Raw genomic sequence first — 26,641 nt, 5'->3', positions numbered from 1 at the left:
TATGCTAAGTCTGCAAGTTGTGCATATTCTGTCAACTTAAGTTGTCAATCTTCTTTAGTTTGGACCTCACTCCTTTTCCATTTTGCGGCTAATAAAACATGGGCCACAGTAGTAGCATGCATAAATAACATTTTTTAAATGAAATTGAAAATCTGCTGCTGCTCTTTTCCGGCAGCAGTAACTGGTGCTATCCCAGCAGTCACTCAGCTCCACATCAAGAGCCCAGAGACATGCATGCACTATTGCTAACCAGCTACAACAACACCCCTCCTCTGTCCTGGGGATTCTCTTAGCTTGTGCCCAGGCAGCGTCCTTCAATCTCTGCTTGCTGAATCACACCTCCTTCAGTAAAAGATGGTGGGTGGGTCGCATTGCAGCCTCGCTTGCACAGCCTCCAGCCCCTGCTTCCCCCCTTGCATGTCCCCGAGGGGATTGGATTCCCCCTCTCTTCTTTGTATGCGACCCAACCCAACCGGCTGCTTCTCTGGACTCATTTCTCTTCCCCGCCTCTTTTCTTCACCAAGGCTAATCCAATTATCTGAAAGAGAGAAGAAACATGGAGATGAGACAGTTGCTCGGAATTGTCACCATAGCAGGAAAAAACAAGGTTGATCCATCCTCAGCCCTTTATACTGTATATGTATTTGAAGTAGGTTTCATATACATCTCCGCCGACTCCTTTTTTCCAGGGTATACATACCCAACTCCCTCGACTGTTCCTCTTAAGGCTTGGTTTCCAGACCCTAGATCAGGCATCCCCAACCTTCGGCCCTGCAGATGTTTTGGACTACAGTTCCCATCATCCCTGACCACTAGTCCTGTTAGCTAAGGATCATGGGAGTTGTAGGCCGAAACATCTGGAGGGCCGCAGGTTGGGGGTGCCCGCCCTAGGCCTAGATCATCTTGGTCACCCTCCTCTGCACACATTCCAGCTTGTCAACATCCTTCTTAAATTGTGATTCCCAGAGCTGGACACAGTATTCCAGGTGTGGTCTTGGACCAAGGCAGAATAGAGCAGGTCTATTGCTTCCCTTGATCTGGACACTATAGTTCTGTTGATGCAGCCTAGCATAGCATTAGCTTTTTTTGCTACTGGATCACACTGTTGACTCATATTAAGCTTGTGGTCTGCTAAGACTCCGCGATCCTTTTCACATGGAGTGCTGGCAAAAGGATCTAGAGCAGGGGTCAGCAAACTTTTTCAGCAGGGGGCCGGTCCACTGTCCCTCAGACCTTGTGGGGGGCCGGACTATTTTTTGAAAAAAATATATGAATGAATTCCTATGCCCCAGATGCATTTTAAATAAAAGGACACATTCTACTCATGTAAAAACATGCTGATTCCTGGACCGTCCGCGGGCCGAATTTAGAAGGCGATTAGGCCGCATCCGGCCCCCGGGCCTTAGTTTGGGAACCCCTGATCTAGAGTTTCACGTGTATCAGCTGGAGCAATGCTGGACCCAAAGGCTGCAATTCTATGCACAGTTCTGAGTGCTTTCCTTCCCATTAACTTCAGTGGGATATGTGTGTGCCTAACACAGGTCTCCCTAGGCAGTGTTGAACTACAGCTCCCATCATCCCTGGGCATTTGCCTCACTGGCAGGGGCTGATGGAGGTTGGAGTCCAAAAATGTCCAGAAGGGCAGCTGGTTCTCTATCCTGAAAATTGCAGTCAAAAGGAGAAACTTGGGTGGTGGGTATGTTTGCCAACTGTGGAAGTTTAAAAACATCCCCCAACACAACTCTGAATTTTGGATGGTTCCCAAGTTGCTTGTGGTTGCAGGTGTGCATGGAATAAAACCATCTACGGTCATAGGAGGCTGCCATCTGGCTCACCCCAGTCTACTGAGAGCAGCTTTCTAGAGTTTCACACAGGGATCTTTAGAATCAATACTGTACCTGAAGATGCTGGGACTGAATTTGGGACCCTTTGCGGGCAGATAGAATGGCCCATTCCATTAAATGCCAGTGACTGCTATACTGATTATTTTTCAAAGCTCAGAGAGAAGGGACAGGATTGTCCCTCCATTACATTAGTGATAAGTTAAAATGCGTAGTGGCAAGAATTAGGTTTATTTGTTATCTGTATAAGCTCACAGACAGCCTACAGGTAGTGTTTTGTTTTTGTTTTGTTTTGTTTTGCTAGTTTACCTACTTACACTACAGGAATTATTATTATTTTTAAGTGGCATCATGGCATGTTACTGTATACATTATTTTGGTACTACTGTTTTTTAAAAACAAAACTAATCTAAATAATACAAATATTTTGTTTCTTTAGGTAAGTAGAGAATATTGGCTATACAGTAGTATTGCAACATCACATAAATGCAACGTCACATAAAATGACGAGGCTGTGTTCAGCCAAAAGCAGCCATTCATAAGTACACCAATGCCTGTAATACACATACCTATATTTATTAGAATAATTTTAGTGGCCTCTAGTGGGTGTTTGTGGCATTTTATATTTTTTACATTTAAAGCACCTAAACTCATGTTGCCAGGTCACTATCAGCCTACCAAGTTACTTCTCTTTTTTAAGTGCTTACCTCCAGGGATCTGGCAAAGAGGCCACCGAGAGGAGATATGATAGCCATTGTCATATCTTACGACCCAAACCAATGGCTGTCAGGTGCAAGAAAGGAGATTACAAATCAACATAAGAGGAGGGGAGGTCAGGAAAACCCCACCCCGCATAATCGATCACAAGACATGGCGCACACACACACTATTTGAATGGCAGTGCCCATCAACTTGCAGGGTTGGGGGGGGCAAATATTTTATTGGGGGAGTTGGCTCCTATGAACATCAGGAAGAACTTTCTGACAGTGGAACCTATGAGAGGTCATGGGACTCAGAGGTGAAATTTGGGCTCTCAAATTTCAGCAGCACCCTGTGTGATGCTAAAATTCAGTGACACCCCCCCCCTCTTGCACTCGGTTCTAAATAATTGTTGCGGCTCCCCCTGTAACACCGGCGTCCGGTGCAGCCAAACCGGTCATGCTACCCTAAAGCAGTCTCTGACGGACTCTCCTTCATTGGAGGCGTTTAAGCAAAGGTTGGCTGACCCCCTGCCATGTCCAGCGGAGATTCCTGTATTGCAGGGGGTTGGACTAGATGACCCTTGGGGTCCCTTCCAATTCTACAATTCTAGGATTCTGTGTCCTTGGCGGGGGGAGATCCCTGTAACTCGAAAGCTCACATTTGCCTCTTCAGCAAAACTTCGGAAACCAATTCTGCCTTTTAAAAAAAGACCGATCGCGAAGCTGGCAACAGGTAAACTCGTCGCTGAAAGTGAGGGCACGAAGTGAGGGCGGCAGCGGGCTTCGGTTCCCCTTAACGCGCATGCTCAAGACAGCCGGGGGCGGGGACTTTTGACAGTTCGCCTCTCCTGCCCTCCACGTTCCCCTTTGCGAGGGGGCGGGGCAGGCGCCAGCGCGGCCAATCAGTGGCTCCCACGACCCACCCCGTGGAACCTGGCTCGGAATGTTGAGAGTTCCCGAGTTCCGAAGTGAACTTCTCGGCGGGTCGGGCGGCGCACGTGGGGACGGAGCGGCTCTGCAGGCATGGTGTCCCCCCGGGCTTACTCGAGCAGGCTGGGCTCGGCGCTGCCCTTGCTTCTGGTCCTGTGGGACCTGCACTACCAGGGTGAGGGGGAAGCGCTCGCTGCTGCGGGGCAGGCGGGACTGGGGTGCGGGCAAGCCCGGGCGTTTGCTTAACCGGGAAGTAGGGCGATTAATTACCAGGAGGAAAGTTAAGTGGGTTGTTTTATTTTTCAGAGGTGGGGAAACAGTGGCAATATATGAGGTGCTTCAGTTTTTCCACTTCTAAATCGGGTGCTAAAAAGGTTGTCACAGCGCTTGGGAATCCAAAAAGTTTTCGGGTTAAATTAATATGATTCAGTTGTGCTTGGTAAGTAGAAAGTGTGTAAAATAGCCCTGAAACTATAGAATTGTACAGCTGAAAGGTACCCAAATGATCATCTAGTCCAACTTGTTGCAAAATGTAGCTGTCCCATATCAAGATCGAACTCGCAAACTTGGGGTTATCAGCACCATGCTCAACTAGTCGAGCTATCCAGGTATGCTCAGACATGACTACCAAGTACTTGCAGTTGTATTGTATGCTGTTGTTATTATTATTATTATTAAAACTAATTGGTTTTCCAAAAGCAGTTTACGTGCTTTAACATAGACTTACCAAGCTAAATGTTGCCCAGTCACAAAAATAATAGCAGATTTGAAGTCCTCACACCCAAAAAAACATGTTTTGAAGACCTCTCACTGAAGAAATTGGCAAAAATCAAGTTTCACCCCCTAAAATGACTGCAAAACTGTCCTTCAACAGCAAAATGTGAGCTGGGTTTTTGGGCCATTACAGAGTCTAGCGTGGGTTAATGTGTGGGATATGGACCTGCTCTTCTGCTGGCCGGTGCCCAATGGTGGCCCTAGCAGGGCTCAGGAAGGGTCTTGGGTGGTGTAGCATAGCAGATATGTGCGAGGGATCCTATTGTGTGTTGTCTGTAAGGGGAGGGACTCAAGTTTTGCCAGTAGTACTCATGACTCTTTGCCAGTTGTTGGAGAGAAGAGAGATGCAATGGGAGTCCTGTCTGTGTCTATTCAAAGATGAACTTCTTATTTCAGTTATATTCAGTGAGCCTTGTCCCCTAGTAACTGTTTAGGATTTCAGTTTAAGAATATGGTTTGGGATGTGTCCAGCTAAAATCTTGCTTATTTTCCGGCATTGCTCAAATCTCACTGTGAGTGACATTGGGCAAGCTACACCTCCTTCAGGTTCAGCTGTTCCAACTGTAAAGTGGAGAGAATATTGTCATCCTGCCATAAGTTATAGAACTGTTCTAATGATGTAATAATGTGTGTGAGGCACTTTGAGCATGTAGGAAGATATAAATATTTATATAAATTCTGATGACAATATTGTAGCAACACAGCATTTCCTGTTAGTAAAAAGCTGTTGTTGGTGTGTTGTCCTGAGCTCCTTGGATATTATTATTATTTATTAAATCTGTATACTGCCCTTCATCCAAGGTCACAGGGCGATTCACAACATAAAAATACAAAATGAGAGCAGCAAAAGCACAGCAAAACCAGTAACTCTCTTCCCACAAACATATGTACAAGGTTGTAGAATGTTATTCAGTTAGAGATGGTTGAAGAGGAATGTTTTCGCCTAGTGCCTAAAGGTGTATAATGAAGGCACCAGGCAAGTCTCCCTGCGGAGAGCATTCCACAGATGGGGAGCCACCACAGAAAAGGCCCATTCTCATGTTACCACCCTCCGGACCACTCATGGAGGAGGCACATAAAGAAGGGCCTCAGAAGTTGATCTCGGGCTCAGGGTAGGTTCATATGCATTTAATTTGTGAACCGGGCAATTGCAAATACTGTGTAAACAAAAATTTCCACAATCACAACAACCACAATAGTGTTTCAAAGCCCATCCTTTCCTGTGTTTCCTTCATCCTCACATGGGTGGCTGTGACTTGTGGTCTATGGCTATCAAGGCAGTATGCATTATAGATCTGTGCACTTGGTGGTCAGCATACATAGGTCAACACAGTATCATTATATGTATGATACTATTATAATGCAATCTATTAATTGGTTGTGGGGCATAGCCTGAAGACACATGAGGTCACCACCTTGCTGAAGCTAAACAGGTCTTGTCCATGCCACCTGAGAACCAGTTCTGGTCAGTGCCTAGTTCCTGAGAGCAACATACATGCCACCTTGGGTTCCATGTCAGAAAGGTTCCATGTCAGGAAAGAAATAACCCTAATATTTTGAGTTTGCAGGGAAGATCATATGAAGATCACTTGTCTTGTGATAGGAATAGAATTGTGTCTAGTGCTATTGCTGTGCTTTTCGGCAACCATAAGCACATTTAACTGTAATTAAGCTCTGATGAACTCCGTGTGACACTTCCTAATTGATATGTTGAGAAGCAAGGGTAGATCAACACTATATATTTTTTAAAAAATTAAGTTTAAAACACACTCAGCACATATTTAAAGCCACATAGCTTCCCTCAGAGAATCCTGGGAAATGTAGTTTGTTCAGGGTGGTGGGAATTGTGTGGCTGTGGGAAACTACAGTTCCCAGTTTTCTTTGAAGGACGCCCTGCACTTTGAATGTGCTTTAAAAGTATTGTGTGCATCTGCTTCAAGGTATAATGCCCCATCCCTGTGCATTTAGAATAATCACATGGCATAGCCCTGATGGAGTGTACCACTTCAGACTGTAGGTGGGAGGAGTTTCCTGCTTTAATGTTTTTTGGCGTAGACAACTCCTTGCATTAGACAACTTGCACATCGTGGAGAGAATTGTGTTAACCCCCCCCCCCAACTGTCTTAGCTTTGTAATTACAGGGAGCTTCTCTGAGACCTATAGGCTAGGTAGCAGGTAAGCCTGTAGCTCCCTTAGCATCTAAAGTGGGACAGTCTCAGCAGTACATGGTTATTCTGAATGAATAAATTGACTTTACATTTAGTGGTTGTATGTGGAAAACTGCAATCTTGGAGTTTTGTACTTTGTCTTTGAGGCACACGCTTGCATGCATTTATATATGATTTCTAGCTATATAAATACTGGCTCTGGTTTCGTAAGATAAAGTTGAACTCTTTATAGCTCGCTCATCTCAAGTAATAAGAGTCTTGTACTGCCTCCATAGACACTCGCGTAACTTTGCTTTCAGTTTTTCTCTTAATAACACCCAGATAACTGCGCTTCATATTTTTTGAGGGCATGCATGAGGTAAGAAGAGATTGCGCAGATATAATGTAATTTGGCCTCCAGAGTTTTTATTGTCCGTGATGATGCGTGAAATGGGGAAGAAAATCATCATATTGGCTGTCAGAGCTCAGTGAGTCTGTTGAACATTTAGAGGGAAAAGTTATTTGTACTTGAAAATGGCAACTTTGATTTGGAAATCGGTGCAAGACCAAAAAAGGGGGGGGGGAATAAAAAACAACAACCGTATTCCTTAGCTCCTTCCTTTTCTTTCTAAATGCAACTGGCTAGAAAGTACACAGAAGTGTATTTGTTTGTGTTGGTGACCCCATTGAAAGCACAAAATGTGCTTGAGGGCAGCAAACTGAATTAACTTTATAAATCTTATGACTATTACCGGTACGTATTTAATGATCTGAGGGAATGAACTCGTTTTAACTTTGAGAAAAGGAAACAGAAATTGCATCATGGCTTGATAGAGTATGCAGATTTTTTTCCTGTTTTATTCATATTCATGTATGATAACATCGTGGTGTCAGCTTGGAGGGAGGAGGGAAGCAAATAAAATAGTAAAACAATTTAATTTCTTTTTTAACGATATTAAACATATTTTTTTCTTCATTCAGGAGCTGAATGTGGGATAAACGCAGAAGTCGAGAAACAACTTGAAATGGGAAAGAAGTTGTTGGCAGCTGGGCAGCTGGCAGATGCTTTGTCTCACTTCCATGCTGCCATAGGTGTGTATCAAAAAGCATTTGCATTTTGTTGGATAGCGTTTAACTTTTGCCAAATTTTTGTTCCCCTCTCTTTTACCCACAAGTTCACTGTTCAGCTACAGAAACCTTTTCCTCGGTGTACCATCATCCCTCCTGCTGATACCTAGTGGTACCTCGGGTTACAAACGCTTCAGGTTACAAACTCCACTAACCCAGAAGTAGTACCTCAGGATAAGAACTTTGCTTCAGGATGAGAACAGAAATCGTGTTCCAGTAGCGGCGTCAGCAGGCGGCCCCATTAGCTAAAGTGGTGCTTCGGGTTAAGAACAGTTTCAGGTTAAGAAGGGACTTCCGTAACAAATTAAGTTCTTAAGCAGAGGTAGCACTGTACTTTGAAAAGTAAGCAGCACACTGCCTCCTGTGTTGTTCCTTTGTTCAGGATCACTGGTCGATGTTCTCCAGTATGTTATGCCTGCTCTTCTTTTAATTCCTGGTGAGCTGCATATTCAGCTAAGTCTGCAGTAAGGAGTCTCCCCCCCCCCCAATCCACAGCAGAAACAAAGACTATATACCAGGCATGTCCAAATTCCGTTTCAGGGGCCTAATCCGGCCTGCTGGTCGGTTTAATCCAGCCCTTTTGGCAGTCTATCTCCTGGGGTAAAATCCTTAATAAAGCTCAACAACTTCAATCCTTAAAAAAGTCAACAACTTTGGTCTGCCTTCACGCATGTTCACTTCATCAAATCTGGCCCTCTTTGAAAAAGGTTTGGGCAGCCCTGCAATACCCACATCTTTATTTGCACATTCCCTTCCCTTGTTGCTCTTGCTGTCCTAGTCTTACCGTTTCTTTCTTCTCCTGCTTTTGTCTCTCTCCCTGTCAAAACTGTGATTGTGAGCTCCATGAGGCAGAGACCTAGGGTTTTTTTTGGGGGGGGGGGACATGTGCATTGATGGTAGTTTCAAGTAACAATAAGCCTCACTGAAATCAACAAGACTTGCTCGCAACATGTGATTGTAGTTGGGATCAGGGTACACGTGTCATAATTTGCAAATGCAGCTCCAATTTGATATAACAATCCCAGTTTGACCTACCGTGGTTTATCAGTCCAGGAATGAGCCGTGAACCTGCATTCGTCCTCCTTAATTCAAGGACCTGGTTTTGTATCCTGGTTTGAGGGAGCCCTTAAGCCAAAGCTTACCGGTTCAGAAATCAGGGAAACCATGGTTAAACTAGGGATGTGAGGGGAGGAATGTGCATGTCGGCACATGGCTTGTTTCTAGGCTGGTAAACAATGGTTCATTGGACTGCGGTCATGAGGTCTGAACCAGGCCTTTGCCTTAGTAGTGGTGACTTTTGAATTTTCTGTAAATTAAATGGGCATGCTTGGTGGTAAAGTTGTCCTTGGTGCATTCTTTGGGCTTAGTTAGTCATGGTAGATAGAAAAATGCAGTGTATAATGACAGTCTATATTGTGAATTGTACAGGACTTATCCAAATCTCCCGGATGTCTGAGGGCGCTGGGTGTTCAGAGTGTGATTCAGGCCTGCTTAGGGAAATCCAGGGAGTTAACACACTGACCCATAGGCTGGCATGGGCCCAAACCCGATATGGGACCTTCATCCACATATAAAGCAGGAGGAGTGAGTATTAGGTGTAAGTGGGAGAGGAAGGCTGAACTGTCCCCCAACTTTTCTCCCTGCCTTTGGTTGCTCCAGCACTTGGTCTCCATTCAAGACTCTGGTCCTATAACTTTTAACTGTATATCTATGTGAACGAGATTGATGCAAGGAAAGAGAAACTTTGCCTGTCTGTCCCTGACAAATGTTTTAGGCTCTTCTTGACTTTTTCTACTTTCAGGGCTTCTCTCTCTCTCTCTCTAACCTGCTTTGCCCCTTTGACAAGGATGCTCCTGAAATGCTGCTGATAAGCATTTCCAACCCATGAAGCTTGGGCTGCACTTTGCAGCGATTTTTTTTCTGAATTGTTCTTAGCTACTAACGTGGTTAAACTTGAGCTCCCAATTTACTGAGTCGAGGCACCAACAACCACCCATTTCGTGCACCGGGGAAAATCTTCTGGCTCAGAACGCTGAGCTTGCTTTTATGCAAGCGATAAGATGTTCAGGTTCTTTTTAGATGTATACAGATGCTGGGGCTGATGGATGGTATGTGGTAGCCATGATCCTGCACCTCTAATTGCAAAACCTGGATCTTTGGCAGAGAGTAACAGATGAGTCTTTGTAGGTGTCTTCCATTTTAGGTGTTCTCTGCCTAGAAGTGGCATTTTTTTGTAGCACATTGAACCTTAATTTCTTTTCCTGCTAAAAGGGAGGTGGCACTTAATGATTAATTTGGGGAACTGAGGAGGCAGTTTGGGTTTCCCCCGATCTGTTACAAAAGCTGCCATGTGGCTGCATAACATGAGGTTTCCACATATTGTGGCCTCAGGACATGTTCTTAAATTTTCTCCACCACCTGTTGATGACAGACATCTACCTTAAAGGTTATCAACCAAAGGCACAGCATTCATCAATACCAATTCCTGACAGCTCATATTGTTGCAAGTTTAGTATCAGGAGGATTGGGAGCATGGGGAATGGAACAGCAGGAAGCATTTCCCAGAAAATCCTGCCTTTCGCCACCACTTTTACAGGTTTTCTGGCTTGGTTTGTTGTGCCAGGACAAAAGGGAGCTTCAAAGGGTGTTTAGCTACCTAGCTTTACCGGTATATACTTATGATTGCTTTTAAAATATATTTATGGTAGTTGTTTCATTTGTGTTTTGTGGTTTATGGTTTATCTTGTGATGGGAAAGTCTTAAAAATAAGTGTTTGTGTGCTTCCATCCGTGTCCCCTCCTCTGGCTATCTGCATCTCCATGCTGCTGAAATGGGGTCATTGGCTTAAAAATGTTGCCAATGGCACAAATTAAGGGAATACAAATTGTGATAGACAGGAGAAGTACTTCAGTAGCAGGAGTAGGGAACCCCTGGCCTTTGAACGTAACTAGAGCTGCTGGGTCCCTCCCAGGCCATTTCTGCCAAGACACACCCACCTGCCCTCTGACCTTTGCAAGGTCTGGCAATCAGCTGATCATTGGTGCTTTGCAGGCTGTGCCTTTGATTTCAAACCACAGGGCCAAAAATGAGTCCTACCTAAATGAGCCTACCTATCAAACTTAGCCCATGGGGGCAAGATAAGGATCTCTCCATCTACTGCATCCAGTTCTGTCGACAAAGGAAATAATAGTTTAATTGCAGGGGGGGGGGGCTAGCTCTCTCTTTTTTGGAAAGGTGTGCATGGCCATGATTTGGCTCAAGTTGGGCAGAGTGGGGACTTGTGGATTTCATGAAGCTTCCCCTTATCCCTCCTGCCTCCTCCCCACAATTCAAGCTCTGGGGAAAAGTATCTGGTTTGAAGCACTGAGAAACTCCTCTGTTATGTACTGAGCTGAATCATAGAACAATAGGATCCAGAATCAGCAGTCTGATTGGTCCGCAGGAGCCACCCAATCCAACTCCAGGTGGAAGTGAATCCGCAACCTGATTGGCCTGCAGGAGCAGCCAATCAGGCTGCTGGCAGAAGTCAATCCACAAACTGATTGGTCCACAGGTGTAGCCCTGAAGTAGCCAATCACGTAAAGCCCATTGTGTAAATAATGTATATAAGCAGATGGTTTTGGGAAAAGGGCATTCTTCTTCTCTTCTTCTCCTTGATGACTATGAGCTGAATAAAGAGCATGAAATTCACTCTCGACTCCGAGTATATTTCATCCTCCTTAGCAAAGCCTATAAGGTAAAGGATAAAGGGACCCCTGACCATTAGTTCCAGTCATGATTGACTCTGGGGTTGCAGCGCTCATCTTGCATTATTGGCCAAGGGAGCCGCCATACAGCTTCCAGGTCATGTGGCCAGCATGACAAAGCCACTTCTGGCAAACCAGAGCAGCACACGGAAACGCCGTTTACCTTCTCGCTGTAGCGATTCCTATTTATCTACTTGTTGGCGTGCTTTCGAACTGCTAGGCTGGCAGAAGCAGGGACCAAGCAACGGGAGCTCACCCCGTCGCGTGGATTCGAACCACCGACCTTCTGATCGGCAAGCCCTAGGCTCTGTGGTTTGACCCACAGCGCCACCCGCGTCCCTAGCAAAGCCTATAGAATGCAACATTCTTGGTGCGGGAGGAAAGTTTTATACTTCCATTCAGTCCCCTAGCATCCTCATTGTCTGGGATGGGAATAAGAAGTTAGGGCTGGCATGTGTTCTCTCCCTGCTGATTGCTGTATCGGCAGAATTAATGGGGATTCTTAGAAGATCGCGCCACCTCTGATCTCTGGTGAGATGGTTATTTGGCCTTCCGCAAATGAGAGACGTGGGAGCCTGCACCAAAATGTGAAATGGCCTTCGAAAGGCAAGCCTGCAGTTTGAGATAAAAAGCTTTAGCATGTAGGGGGCTTGACTTCATTCCACAGCTGGAATCCACTTGGATGCTCACCTCCTGAAGCCCTAAAAAAGAACCAGGAAGCTGAATCCTCCTATGTGCGTGAGATTTTCATTTCCCCCCCCCCCATTAGCGTTAATAGTGCAAATGTGTGCCGAACGGCTGTCCTATGGAAACATTCCCACCGCTAATTAAATGGTGGTATCAGGCTGTTTAAAAATTCTGGTAATGGCACTGTTATTTCCCCTTATTGCATGCTTAGTTGTATCCAAAGATTTGGCTGGCTTGAGGCTATGTTCTGATTGCTGCTTCTTCACTTGCAGAAGGGGACCGTGATAACTACCTTGCCTATTACAGAAGAGCCACAGTATATTTAGCCATGGGCAAATCTAAAGCTGCCATTCGTGACTTAAGCAAGGTGGTTGAATTAAAGCAGGATTTCACATCGGTAAGCAATACTTTCCAAAGACTCCTCCAGGGTGGATGAAAACGGCTTTTGTCTTTGTTTTTTATGTTGCCTTTTAAATGGGAATCTTTTTCCCCCTCTCCAGTAAGTGGCATAATCCAACAGAAGAAAACTTTTTATTATCCTGTAACTTGGTGAGGTTAAATGTAGACTGAAATTCCAGCAACTGCATGATACAAAACGTGCTTTAGGAGAGAGGGCCACCTTTTCAAAGTGTTAATTCAGCTTCTGTAAGGTACCCAATATTGTGCTGATGTTTTGATGCAAAGTAGGAATGACTTTGTATTGTGGAAGTACAAAATAGTGAAATCAAGCCTACATAGATTCTTACATGCCCTCAGTCAGTTTTTCGAGATGGATTCTTCAGTGGTCTCCTGTCCCCTTTTCTAAATCACTAGATCACAAACTCCTTGTGGGCAGGGATACATACTATTTCGCTTATGTTGCTCTGTAGAACATTGTGCACGTTCGTGCTGCAGTTCCCAAAGGTTTAACAACCATCTTCCCATGGAACCCTGGGTCTTGTAGCTCTTTGAGAGGAACTGGAGTCTCCTCCTAACGGCTCTCAGCATCCTTAAGAAACTACAGTTCCCAGGATCCTTTGGGAGAAGCCATGACTGTTCAAAGTGGTATCATAGGGCTTGAAATGTGTAGTGCAGATGCAACCCGCATCTCTTCAGAGGCAATTTCGGTTGAATTCAGTGGGGCTATTTAAAGTGGGAAAATTATTGAACAGGAGTGGCAATAGACAGCCTCCCCAAAGGCTTTGTAAGACTGGGCGTTCTCCTTACCTTCCAAGTCCCGGACTGCAGAATCCGGGACCGGCAGCCGTGTGACACCGGAAGTTGCGTCAACGTAATTTCCGATGTCGCTTTGCCCTTCTATGGGCACCAAAAATGGCCGCCGTCGACACCGGAAGTCGCGTCTATGCACTTCCAGAGATGCGTAGATGCGACTTTTGAAGCCGGTGGCGGCCATTTTTGGTGCCCATAGAAGGGCAAATTGGAAAGAAAAAAAATGGCTGCTGGCAGGAGAAAATAACGGAGAAAAACGGGAGATGAAGTGATACGGGGGACCACCGGGAAAAGGTAAGTAAAAACGGGGGTTTCCCGGTGAAAACGGGGTACTTGGCAGCTATGGCGTTCTCAATGGAAAATGCACCCTCCCCTTCCTCGTAACTGACCTGTGCCTCATAATACAGATTCTCTCTTCCTTGGCGATCTGCACATTTAGCTTATGCCCTTTGACTTGGTTCTAGCTAGGCAGCTTCCCAAATAATTACCTTTGCTGGTGGGAGGGGCAAAGGTACTTCATGGAACAGCAACAAAATACTCCATGCTTTGAAATAGAAAATAAATATGTGTTGAATGTATGTGTGCCTACACTTAAGAACCACATACATTCATTCTTTTAATTTTTATCCCACCTTTCCAAGGTGGCATAATTGGTTCTCTCTCCTCCTGCACAGGGTAGCTTGGGATGAGAAATAGGGCCCACTCAAAGGTCACCCAGGGATTCTCATGACTGAGTGGGGATTGGAGCACATACTTCCCTTAGTTTTGCACTAGGTATGTCACACTGTGTCTTCCTATGTTACGGAACTGTTTCCTTTATTTTAGGCAAGGCTGCAAAGAGGACACCTGCTACTGAAGCAGGGAAAGTTTGATGAGGCAGAAGAGGACTTTAAGAGAGTGGTAAGTAAGAAACCTTAATAATGGGGTTATTGAAATATGGAACAGCGCCCCGTGCTGAAAAGGTGGTGCAATGCACATATCCCATGCATGTCATTTTTTAAAGTCATCTAAGCTAGTAGCCATCATGACATCTTGTGGCTGTAAATTGTATGACTTAAATATTGTGTGAAGAAGTGCTAGAGCAAGTGGTCTCTCCAGGTCTGAGTTCTATTCCCTCTCATAAATCTCCCTTTCTTCACAACGTACAATTTCCATATGTTTGTTTGCTATGTAGCCAAATGTATATGAAGGGGAAGCAGCCGAAATGATTTAAGTTCTTATGAAATTTCTGGGATGCTTACGACTGTAAATCAAAGATATTAACAAGAAAATGGGATTTTGAAATCTAATACGGTTTGGAGATTGAGAACTCTATCCAGAGACTGTTAAAAATCCTTGGAGACAAGAGAGCCATGATTTTAGCATGACTGACTTGAGGCCAAAGTATTAAAAATAGGAAAAACAAGCACACACCTCTTTCCCATGTTCTAGGGGTTTATTTCACGTGCTTGCTTTTTCCTTGAGCAAATATGCATGATCACTCAAGAAACAAGCAACTATGTAAAATTATTTCTACCATAGTTTTGTTTGCTGGTGAAACCATTCTGGAATTTCCCCCATCATGTGCATGTAGCATTCTTAATGTGTTTTGTGTTCTTGAAACCCTTTTTAAAGGTTCCAATGGCACACACCCTTTGTTTCTAAGGGGAAACTGTGGGTTGTATCCATCGGAATTGTCCTGTTCGCGCAAGGACTTCTGTGTGCACAATCAATAGGACGGTGGCTCCCTTCTCCGTGTGCCCCACAATTTGTTGGGGGTGGGTGGGTTGTTTCCCCAAATCCTCCAGGAGAGGAAGCCCCATTGTGCAGGTGGAAGCCATTTGTCAGACCAGGGGCTGGTACAGCATCTGCCTGATATGGTGCCACTGGCCCTGAATAGTCCTGGGTGCTGGCCCATTTTAAGGCACCTTGCACGCAAACCATTGGCAATATTTAAGTTGGAGTTATATAGCAGCTCCTTTGCAAGATGTCCATCTCTTTTACTTAACCTTTATCATCATAGGGTGGGGTGGGTGCGGCGCTCCTATGATAATCCAGTTTCAGAAACCTTTTTCCTCTCACATTGTGAATAACACTTTTGGTAGCTTCTGGTCTTTCTGTGCCTGCGTAAACGCCTATTAAATATAGCATCACACTTTCTACCATTTGCCTTTTTGCAAATCAAACCTTTTTAGAAAGGGGAGGCTATAAACAGAATAAATTATAGGCTTTCCTTGAGAAAGTTAAAGTGGCATGTTGTGTAAAGCTACGGTGTGGCGTCTTTCAAGTAGAATTAGTGTGTTGCTTGGAGGAATAAATTTAGCCCTCCAGATGTGAGGAATTAAAAGCGGGCAGGTGGCTTCATCAGCCAGTTGTGCTGCTAAAGCAATAAAGTTTGGCTCTGTGGAAGACAAATTTGTCTTTTATGTGGTGTGAGATGGTTTTGCAGACTACATTTGTAAAGGAGAGCTTTTCTAGATGGCTTCTGGAATGGATGAGCTCATGGGAAATCCCACCCCTTGTCAACTGGCTTCCAGAGGAAATGTAGATTTCACAGGGATTATATTTTGTGTCACACAATAGAAATCTTTTACGTGTCTCTTATGCTGTGTGGAATATATGCAACTACAAAGATTTTAGCATCGTGGTAATTTGGGTGAATGTGTGATTAGTCCCAAGTGGGGGATTGTGTGTGAATTGGGCCCTGGTGAGTTTGCCCCCTCTCTGTCTTTTAAAAATGGCATTAATACGTATAATGAAGAGGAGGCCTGGCAGAGGGTGTGTAACAAACAAGAATTTTAATTACAAGGGAATTCTTGGCGACATAGCAGTGCAGTGTGCTGCTCTTTGCAATACAAAATTGAAATTGATAGCACAGTGACTGGAAGGTGGCTCAGACAATTCCTAGTATGGCAAATTAAGGGAGACACTAGACTACAAGCATCATCTCTCTTGGGAACCACTCCTGGAGCCACAAGTGGAAAATTTACTGCTCATTTTGTATTGTTCCACTAGAGGCCAGCAAAGACTATTATTGAAGACCCACTTCTTTTGTCAACTTCTTTGGTCAGTTGTGTGTTTTTCTAATGCAGAATGTCCTGTTAAGTTTTGTATCCTGCCTATTTGGTAAAATGCTGCCTAGCCAAGAATACAAGCCTTTCTGCTTTAAACAGGCCGTAGTGTTTCTCTCAAGACAATGTGATTCCTAGTTATAATATATTTACAGTTATCATTATTTTACAGTTATTATTTATTTTAGTAATAGTTCTGATTTGTTTGCGGGACAGTTATGCAACAATGAACATTCATCCTGATGTGTTTGCGGAGTGTTTACACATCTCGATGCCTTTCCCTGTCACTGTCCAAACCACAAAAAAAATTCATGAAAAAAGAAAAAATAGTGCAGGATAGCTCAGTTTGTTAGAGTGTGATGCTGATACTGCCAAGGTTGCAGGCTCGATCCCCCTATGGGACAGCTGCATATTTCTGCATTGCAAGGGGTTGGACTAAATAATCCTCAGGGTCCCTTCCAACTCTATCATTCTATGGTATGTTGCACTAGGGTGAAAGAGCCCTTTACTTTGCTTTAGTTGCGCAAACTTACCGGTAAAGTTTTGCTAATTCAAAACCGGATGGTGCCACCAGATGGCGCCAGAGAGCAAAAAAATATGCGATTTTTACATAGCATTTTTAAAATTTTGTTATAACGATTCAATTTCTGACTTATTTATAGCGGTTTTTTTCCTTGTATGTAGATCCAGTACAGATTAGTGCTAGGAAGGAGAGAGGCAAGAGGGGAACCAAGCAGAACTGCTCCTCAGTTGCCCACTCGCTCCTCCTCTGCTTAACAACTGCTTGGGTGCCAGCCATGGCATGTGATGATGGGGTTGGGCAGCTTTGCAGCTCCATTCCTGATGGGTTGCTCGTTTGATTGCATTTATATCCCAGCTTTTTCTTGGTGTACATTTAATCCCCGTAACAACTATGTGAGGTAGGTTAGACGGAGAGGCAGTGACTGGCCCAAGGGCACCCAGTGAGGGTGGGGTAGGGATTTGAACCCTGGTCTCCCGGTCCTAGCCTGGCCCTCCAACCACTTCACCACAACATTGGAGTGCCAAACACACGAGCAACCCATAAACAGGGCTAATAGCTGTCAGTTACCAAGCGTCTTCCAAAGCAACTACTCTATTCCGAACTTTAAAATGGAAAGCGTAATGCTGGTGGTCAACAAAAGAGGTTGAAAGACTGTCTCAAGGCAAATATTAAAAAGTGTAGTATAAACACTGACAACTGGGAAACACTGGCCTGTGAGTGCTCCAGTTGGAGAACAGCCTTTACCGAAGGTGTCGTGGGCTTTGAAGAAACTCGATCTCAAGACGCAAGGGAGAAACATGCTAAGAGGAAGGTACACTTGGCAAATCCACACTGTGATCAACTCCTGCCTGGAAACCAATGTCCCCACTGTGGAAGGACATGTGGATCCAGAATTGGCCTCCTCAGTCACTCACGGACCCATTGTTAAAACCCATTGTTATGGAAGACAATCTTACTTGGCTACGAGTGATCGCCAAAGAGAGAGAAGTAAATGTACATAGAATGGCATTGTTTGTTAAGGTGTGGGTTTGGGATTTGGGTTTAGGTAGATATGAAGCAGTTTAAGAAAAGAGATTCTGAAATATACTCGGAGTCGAGAGTGAATTTCATGCTCTTTATTCAGCTCATATTCATCAAGGAGAAGAAGAGAAGACGAATGGCTCTTTTCCCAAAACCATCTGCTTATATACATTATTTACACAATGGGCCTTGCGTGATTGGCTACTTCAGGGCTACACCTGTGGGCCAATTATATTGTGGATTGACTTCTGCCTGCAGCCTGATTGGCTGCTCCTACAGGCCAATCAGGTAGCAGATTCACTTCTGCCAGCCGCCTGATTGGCTGCTCCAGCAGGCCAATCAGGTTGCGGATTCACTTCCACCTGGAGTTGGATTGGGTAGCTCCCGCTGATTCTGAATCCTATTGTTCTAGGATTCAGCTCAGTACATAACAGATTCCTAGGTTTTGAATTTGTTGTTGTTGTTTCTTTTGAATTATTTGCTTTGTGTGTGTGAGGTTTTTAAAAATCAGCTTTCAGAAATTGATGAAATGACTTCTAATGTGCCTGCTGGTGTTTTATGGATTTTTTTTAAAAAAAATGTTGCACTGTGGGTTATAAGATTGGTTAGCTATGAAAAACTGATAAATTACATGACACCGACCTTAGGAATATGCAGGCTAGAAATGCAAGCTGATGAAGCTCAGTATGACAAATTGTTAAACCCAACACATGTCGCTGTGTTTTTGGCTTAACAAAGCAAATAGATTCATAAAGCAGAAATGAGATGCACACGCAAATAATTTTTAAAAGCAGTTTGACCACTTCCATCTCGTCTATTTTATACTGTTGTTAAACTGCTAATTATGCTGTACTAAATGATTTTTTTTATTACCTACATTAGCTAGCTATAGGGAGGTCACTGCAGTATATTTTTTATAGCCACAAGTTCTGCTGGCATCATTATTTTTATGGCTAGAAAGCTTAAGTTGACAAACTTTTGATGGATATTCCCTATCCTGGTGGTGATTTCTTAGTATGACATTTTCTGTAAAAGGGTAAATTTCCTGAGAGAGACAGGAAGCCACTAAAAAGCCTACAGACCCATAAGCGATGTAAATATTAGACCATTTATATTGCATAGTGACTATGCAGACAAGTGGTGGATGATGCAAACTGGATGTCACTGATGTGCTGGGATGTAGGAGCAAACTCTCTTGTAGCACAATCCTATGTCTAATTAGAAGTAAATCCCTTCGGTGGGGCTTACTTCCAGGTAAATGTGCATAGGACTGTAACTTCAATGGGTATGGTCTGAAAAGCTGATGTCCCCCAGTTCTCTTGTCCCATATAATGGCTTGTTAATCCATCAGTATGTCAGGGTTTTTCTGGATTCTTGTTACCCCACTTCCCCTTGCTTTTCGAACAGCTAGGCATGTGATTTGTCCTCTAATAAGCAATGCTTCTCAAACTTGGCTCCCCAGCTGTTTTTCGACTACGACTCCCATCAACCCTAACCGCTGGTCCTGCTAGCTAGGGGTGATGGGAATTGTAGTCCAACCCAAGTTTGAGAAACACTGCTCTTCCAGAGAGGGGTAGGAAACTTCTGTCTTTCCAGATGTTGTTGGATTCCAGTTCCATCAGCACGAGCCAGCGTTTCCCCCCTGCAATATCTACAGGTTAATACACAGCTTATCTTGTTGAAAGGCAACTCCCCAAACCCCTAACCATTTGGCATGTGGACTGTGGCGGATGGGAGTTGGAGTCCAATCACATCTGAAGGGTACCAGGTTTCCTATGAAGACGTTACAGCTGTTGTTGGAATGAAACTCAGGAACGTGACACATTTGCCTGCTACCATTTGACCTTTTCTCCTCTTATTTCCCAGCCTCAATGCCACTTTTGTTGTACCTCTCTCTTTTTGTTCCTCTCGGACTTGCTGATTTCACTCGCATGGGAAGTAAGGAGGATGTATGGCCTTGTTTGCTTTCTTGTTAGCGCTCAAGTGTTTTCGTAATCATGATAAATATATTTTCATAAATCAAAAGGCTAAAGGCGCCTTTTAAGAGTGCACGTTCCAAACGTGGGGGAACTTAATCATCATTTTGTCATTTGTTCAAGTGTCAGGTACACCAGGAACGGTTCGGAGACAAAAGTAAACAGGCCCTGCCTTGTGTGCAATGGCTCACAGTCTAAATGACTGAAGAACTGAAACTGCATGTCAGGAAATAGCAATGACGGTAGCTGAAGGCTTAAAGCCCTCCTTTTAATTGCTTTGTGATTGCTTGTTTCCGTTCATCAGCTAACTCTGGATGACAGGGACAGCCCTGGGCTTTTTTGCACCTGGAGTATAAATAAGGGCACCTTCTCCCACCCCATCATCCCTCTCTTTCTCTCAATCTCTCTGTCTTTCCTTTCTGCCTTTTCCTTTCTTTTGTTAAATGATGCACAGAGAAGGAGGCTGGAGAAATGAAAATTGTTTCCCCTCTGGAATCTGCTGTCCAAAGGGAATGCTTCATGATGTTTCATCAAAAGATCAGACCTCCTCAACGATAGGCGGCGGCTTTAAGGAACATTTGGTTTGTTTAGAAATTATATTTGTATTCATAACATGAGACAATGCATATTGAAATTTCAATATGTTACACACATTTTCTTTTAAAATAAATTAACATTTTCTACTCTAATATCCTGGAGTTATTCTCTCTCCCTCCCTCAACCCCAAATTCAGTAGTCTGACCTTCTGTATAAAACATGCCTTTTGCCTTGTTTTATGCACATTATTTATTTCTAACACGACAGTATTCTCCCAACAGCTTATTTAGCCATTATAGTGAAATAGTCTGTGGGAGGGATGTGTGCTTTGCTATGTTGGGTTATTTGGTTGGATTAGGTTGTCTCTATCACTAGCAAATTTCCATGTCTTTGGAGGTGAAAGGAGCCTTTTTATTCTGTATTTCTCCTGCACGCTTGTGTCCTTTTATTTCACATTCTTTATATAATTGTGCGAGGCAGTGTGTATTTTCTAAACAAAGCTTTTGTTGAACTTTGCACATCAGTTGTTTTGGCCGAACCAATTTGGTTCAGATGGTGAGTAAAATCTTGGGATCAAGGACATTAAATATTGGGGTGTTGTTATACGTTCAAAGCAAGTCTTGGCCCCATATTACAAAAAAACAATAAAATCTAAATCCTACAACTGATGGCCTCTGGAGATTATTGAACTCCAGAAATAAAGGCTAGCAATGATAGAATTTGGAGTTCAACTACATCTGAACAGCTGCAGGTTCTTCATCTTTTTGTGTATGGGGTAATATCCAGACTTAGTTATGTTTACTAAAGACCCATTGAAAACAGTAAGTTTTCAGCTAGTCATGACTAACAAGGCCGAAGAATTTCCCCAAAGGAATTCAGTGGCACCATTTTGCTTTGTGCATGGCAGGTGGTGGGTTGTAGAATTCCTCTGTTTCAGGTGTAACTGTCCTTTGTCTTTATTTGTTAATTTTTGCAGCTTCAGTCCAATCCTAGTGATAAGGAAGACACAGAAGCTCGCACCCAGCTGATGAAGTCTGATGAGATGCAGCGCCTACATTCCGAAGCGCAGTCAGCATATCTCACAGGGGATTATTACACCGTTATCGGTCTCTTGGATGAAATTCTGAATGTAAGTCTCAGAGGGGAAACGGCTGCCAAGAAATAATTGTGGGCTCTGCACGTGGCAGATGAGCAGCTCCTCTTAACAAACTCTACTTTGATATAACTCAAAGGTCTTCAGATCAGTTCAGCTTGAGGTCATAGTGAACATCCGGCTAAGTGCCTGAATGGCTGGAATTTCACCACTGATTACTGCCTCAACAAATAAATGAGGTTGATGATGATGATGATGATGATGATTATTTAGAATTTATATAGTGTCCTTTACCCATAGGTCTCAGAAAAGATCAACATAAAACCACAATATATATAATCAAAATAAAAACAAACAACCCAATAACACCCCCCGCAAAAAAGAGCCACGTTTTAAAAAGGCATAGATTATAGAATGTCAATCAGTTCAACCAAAGGCTGGTTAAAGAGGAACATTTTTGCCTGACGCCTGAAGTTGTATAATGAAGGCACCAGGCAAACTTCCCTGGGGAGAACATTCAACAGATGGGGAGCCACTGCAGAGAAGGCCCGTTCTCGTGTTGCCACCCTCCGGACCTCTCAGGGAGGAGGAACACGAATGAGGGCCTCAGAAGATGATCTCAGGGTCTGGGAAGGTTCATATGGAAATGCAAATAAATAAATTTTAATTTATATCCCACCCTCCCCGGCCAGGGCCGGGCTCAGGGCGGCTAACACCAAATATGAATTACAATAAAATGTAATAGGAAACAACAAACAAACAAACAGTTAATTTAAATGCAGCTTAGAATGCAGCCTCATTTTAGCAGTAGCCCATAAATCAAGACCATAAAGGGAGGAAACATCAGGTATTCACCTGAGTCAGATATCCATGCTGGTCCAACATGGGCCAGCCAAAAAGCCAAGGGAAAATTTATATACCAAATCCCATAGTGAGTCTAAGCCGAAGGCCAGCAGAATAGCTTCGTCTTGCAGGCCCTGCGGAAAGATGTCAAATCCCGCAGGGCCCTAGTCTTTTGTGACAGAGCGTTCCACCACATTGGGGCCAGTGCTGAAAAGGCCCTGGGCCCCATTTGAAACCAATCTAACCTCCTTGAGGCTTGGGACCTCCAAAGTGTTGCTATTTATGGACCTTAAGGTCCTCCACGGCGCATACCAGGAGAGGCAGTCCCGTAGGTAAGAGGGTCCTAGGCAGCAGGTCCTTGAGGTATTGTGGTCCTGAGCTTCTGACCCAGAAGCTGTCTGCAGACAAACAGCAGCTCCCTTGGCCAGTAAAGCGAGATGAGCGCAGCAACCCCAGAGTCGTTCGCAACTGAACTTTAATCGTCAGGGGTCCCTTTCCCTAAAAAACATGGTTTTTAATGGGTCTTGCTCTGTGTGCTGTCTACTGTTGTTGTTGTTCATTATTAAATAAATGAACCCTATACCTGTAGATCTCAGGGCAGCTCACAACATAAAATCACAATATAAAAAACTGAAAATACATAATAAAAACACAAAGAAAGGCAACCCAATAATCTCATAACGTGTGTAGAGATGGATCTTTGCCTCACCATAGAGATGGCATCAAAGTACATTTATTGTCCTTTTTGTAAAAAAAATGCAACAACAAACGTTTTGGACCAAAGTCTCGCTTTCATTTTTGGTTTCTCAAGGTTTGTGTTTGGGCTGCAGAGATGCGGGAGCTTCGAGCTGAATGTTACATCAAGGAAGGAGAGCCTGGGAAGGCCCTTAGTGATTTAAAAGCTGCTGCCAAATTGAAGAGCGATAACACTGAAGCATTTTATAAGATCAGCACTATATACTATCAGCTGGGAGACCACGAAATGTCTTTGAGGTAAGGTTACTATTATTACCTGTAAGGGCAAAAATAAAAAAAAAAGCTTCCTCAGAAGTACAGTCATACCTCGGTTTAAGTACGCTTCGGTTTGAGTACTTTCAGTTTAACTACTCTGCGGAACAGTCTGGAACGGATTAATCCACTTTCCTTTACTTTCAATGGGAAAGTTCGCTTCAAGTTAAGTATGCTTCAGGTTAAGTACAGACTTCCAGAACCAATTGTGTACTTAAATCAAGGTACCACTGTAGTTAGGTTCTCCCCCCCCCCCAAAAAAAAATCTGCATAGGTTGGAAATATGCTTTGCCTTGGCAGAAACAAAATCTCTGCTTGCCAAGGTATCGTAGGAGCTTGGGAGACATATGTTGGGGAGAAATAGCTCAGAGAAACATTTATTCCTCCCAAGCCTATGGCTTCCTCATTGAAAATCCCCCAGCAACACCCTCCCTCAGATCTTATTTTGGGTTTTGGGATTGGGGTGGTAGAGAAAGAAAGGTTCAAAATGCTTACGTGGGGCCTGGGAAAAATTGGGTGTGGGTGCAGCAGGAAGAGTTTTCTCGCATCTTTTCCCCTTTGGCCTTCACATCTCGAGGGAGAAGGTCGGAAGAGGAAGAACAAAGCACCTTTGTCCACTCTTCTGCCAATTTCCCTCCAAAAGTGCTTCCTCAATCCACCACATTTAACTTGGAGGAAAGGACAGGGTTTATAACCCCACCTGTTCCTTATGATGCCCCTCGGCAATTCCTAGTCCTCAGCTGGTGCCTGAGCCTATGCTTTTAGGCAATCAAAATGTTGCCTTCTAAAACCAAAATATCACCCTCTTTGGAGATCTCTCAGAGGCATCATGTCCCGGCATCACGTCCCACGCCAGAAAGCTAAATTAAACACTTTACCCACAAGGGCTTTTTGGAACCTCAGAAATGGTCCCTTGTATCCCAGCCCACTTTTAGAACAGTGCAATGGGAATCCAGTGCAAATAAAGCATAGAAAAAAAATGATTAAAATGAGTTCTTCCCAGAATGTAAATTCCAGGGTTGCCTGACTGACTAAATTAGCTCCAGAGTAGCTTTTATCTTGAAAAGAACACTCTAGTATCCCCAGTGGGAGGAAACAGATTGTGTCCCACTCCTCTTTTTACATATACCATAGGCCTTTGAGAAAACCCTTAATATCCCAATTTTTCAGGAGAGGAAATGAATCTGAGAAAGTGTGACCTGTGAAGGGACACACACAAAATGAGTTTAGGATCAAGATTTGAATCCAGGTCTTTAAAATCTAGCATGCTGTCCACAGACTCAAACTGACTCACTGCCTCCTTTCTCTTTCCCCCCCTATAAAAAGTGAAGTGCGTGAATGCCTGAAACTTGACCAAGACCATAAGGAGTGCTTTTCTCATTACAAGAAAGTAAAGAAACTCAATAAGCAGATTTTATCGACAGAAGAACTCATCCAAGACGGCAGGTAAGGTACTAATTGTTAGGTGCTCTGTGAGGCCGGGCGCCACTTCTGGGACCACACGTAGCCAGCTGAAAAAGCAATGGGCTTACTCTGGGCAACTCTTTCAGAGTGAAGACAGAAACTCAGGCCTGTGATTCTTATAATGGTTGGTCAGTACTAGGAGATATTTGCTTTTCTATCTGGGTGGAAAACTTACTAGGCCAAATCCCAAATACAATGCATCCAGGCCATTCACTTTTGTTAGACAACAAATGTGAACGGCATGAGCTGTATTTATTGGGGATTTTTTCTGGGCTGCCTTCTAATTTCTGGTTTCTTTTTTTTCCATTTTCTTATATGTATATTGGACTCGCAACAGTCTCCCATCCAGATTACTAACCTCACCTACACTGGCCCAGATTGGCACCTGAGGTGGAAAATCTCTCAAGCCCCTTTTCCCTTCCCTGGCAGAAAAAAACATGCAGTGAGGATACATTAAATAATTAAGCGCTACCCTTAAAGGCACCCCAAATTTGCTGCCTGAGGTGCCTGCCTTGCTCTGCTTTGTGGTATGTTCAGGGAGACTACAGCGTCTGGGGTTCCCCAAAACATTCAGCAGGCCCACCTTCCATTGGTTTGTTGCTCCAGTTTCCACCTTCCCTGCCATGTTATCTTTGTCTGAATTTCAGAGGGGTCTTTGTTTCTGTTGTAGCTGTTGGCTCCCCCCATCACACTGATCCGGTTGTGATTAGGCTCATTGCTGGGATCCCCACCGCAGCCCCGAACAATGGCTGAAGCATTGCTCTCTGCATGTTTGATTGTCGTCATGCAGCCCTTCAGGGGGTTCATTAGAGGGCCAGCACTAAAATTTTCACAGATATTGATTAGAGAATGTGTGGTGGGTTTTCTGTGGCCACATAAACACACACACACACACACGGTTTCTGGTGCCAAGAAGTGGGTAAGCCTGCAACTCACAGTGCTGCAGAAATGACAAAGGGGGGAAAAAGCAAAAGCTTCATTATCACTCCAGTTGCTGATAAATACAAAAAAATGGGGAATCGATTGGCTTTGTGAGTAATTAGAGAGGTTTACCGCATGGCCTCTGTGGAAAGCTTTACGTAGTTATTCATCTCCCCAGTAAATTAAAGTGTCAGGGCTGTTAGTTTTAGCGCTAAATGCCATCTCTTATTTAAAACGGCATTTTAATGTCTCAGCGTTTAAATGTGGAGATCACAGCATATTTGCAATTAAAATGCTGCAGCTGCCCATAAATAAATCTTCGTCAGATTGTTAGCTCTTGGGGAAAACAAGATCAAACCAGAGCTTTGGAAGACAGGAAATGTGCTATGCACAGAATGTGCTCCAAATGCCACAGCGCTCTGTAACCCACTCGTAGCAAAGGTAAGTGAATGCCAAACCTTGGGGGAGGCAAGGCCTGGTTCGCTTGCAGTGCCAGTTTAGTGCCACGCAAATGAGCCTGGGCACTCCTTCCTCCCCTTTACTCCACCATGGCTGAAAGCACCCAGTCCCCAGTTTAAACTAACCACCGCTTGTCGTCTGCTGTAAACAGGTACCAAGATGCCATTGATAAATATCAGACTGTGATGAAAACCGAGTCCGAAGTTCCTGTTTACACCACTCGAGCCAAAGAGAGAATCTGCCACTGCTTCTCAAAGGTAAATGTTGAGTTTCATCTTTTTGTTGTTGCTGTTGTCGGAAATTAATGCAACCCCTGACCTGGTTGGTCCCTCTTCCCTTTTCAGAGCCAACAGTCGGTCGACGCCATCAAGCTCTGCACAGAAGTTTTGCAGCTGGAACCAGATAATGTAAATGCTCTCAAAGACAGGGCTGAAGCGTATTTGCTGGAAGAGCAATACGAGGAAGGTAAAAATTCAAGGACAGCGGGTGGTTTTATACAGAAATCGGCAGCATGGGGCAGTCTAGCTGTTCCCTTTGCCACCATGCAAAATCAGCCCCGTTGGAAAACGGATTAAGAATGACTG

General features: G+C 44.0%; 1 protein-coding gene across 1 annotated transcript in view; it reads left to right on the top strand.

Moving 5' to 3' along the window:
- The first annotated feature begins 3,463 nt into the window (after positions 1-3,463).
- DNAJC3 (DnaJ heat shock protein family (Hsp40) member C3) overlaps positions 3,464-26,641 on the top strand; it is a 33,986-nt gene continuing 10,808 nt past the window's right edge. Inside the window, exons 1-9 of the mRNA XM_035114479.2 lie at positions 3,464-3,647; positions 7,375-7,485; positions 12,227-12,351; positions 13,989-14,063; positions 21,246-21,398; positions 23,017-23,198; positions 24,540-24,659; positions 26,209-26,314; positions 26,402-26,522. Coding sequence (XP_034970370.1) covers positions 3,566-3,647; positions 7,375-7,485; positions 12,227-12,351; positions 13,989-14,063; positions 21,246-21,398; positions 23,017-23,198; positions 24,540-24,659; positions 26,209-26,314; positions 26,402-26,522 — 1,075 coding nt within the window. The 5' untranslated portion in view covers positions 3,464-3,565. The remainder of the gene's footprint in view (positions 3,648-7,374; positions 7,486-12,226; positions 12,352-13,988; positions 14,064-21,245; positions 21,399-23,016; positions 23,199-24,539; positions 24,660-26,208; positions 26,315-26,401; positions 26,523-26,641) is intronic.

Source organism: Zootoca vivipara, chromosome 4 (genome assembly GCF_963506605.1).
Source record: "Zootoca vivipara chromosome 4, rZooViv1.1, whole genome shotgun sequence".
Lineage (NCBI taxonomy): Eukaryota > Metazoa > Chordata > Lepidosauria > Squamata > Lacertidae > Zootoca > Zootoca vivipara.
The sequence above is the reverse complement of the archived record's forward strand: the minus strand, read 5'-3'. Positions and strand labels throughout refer to the sequence as shown.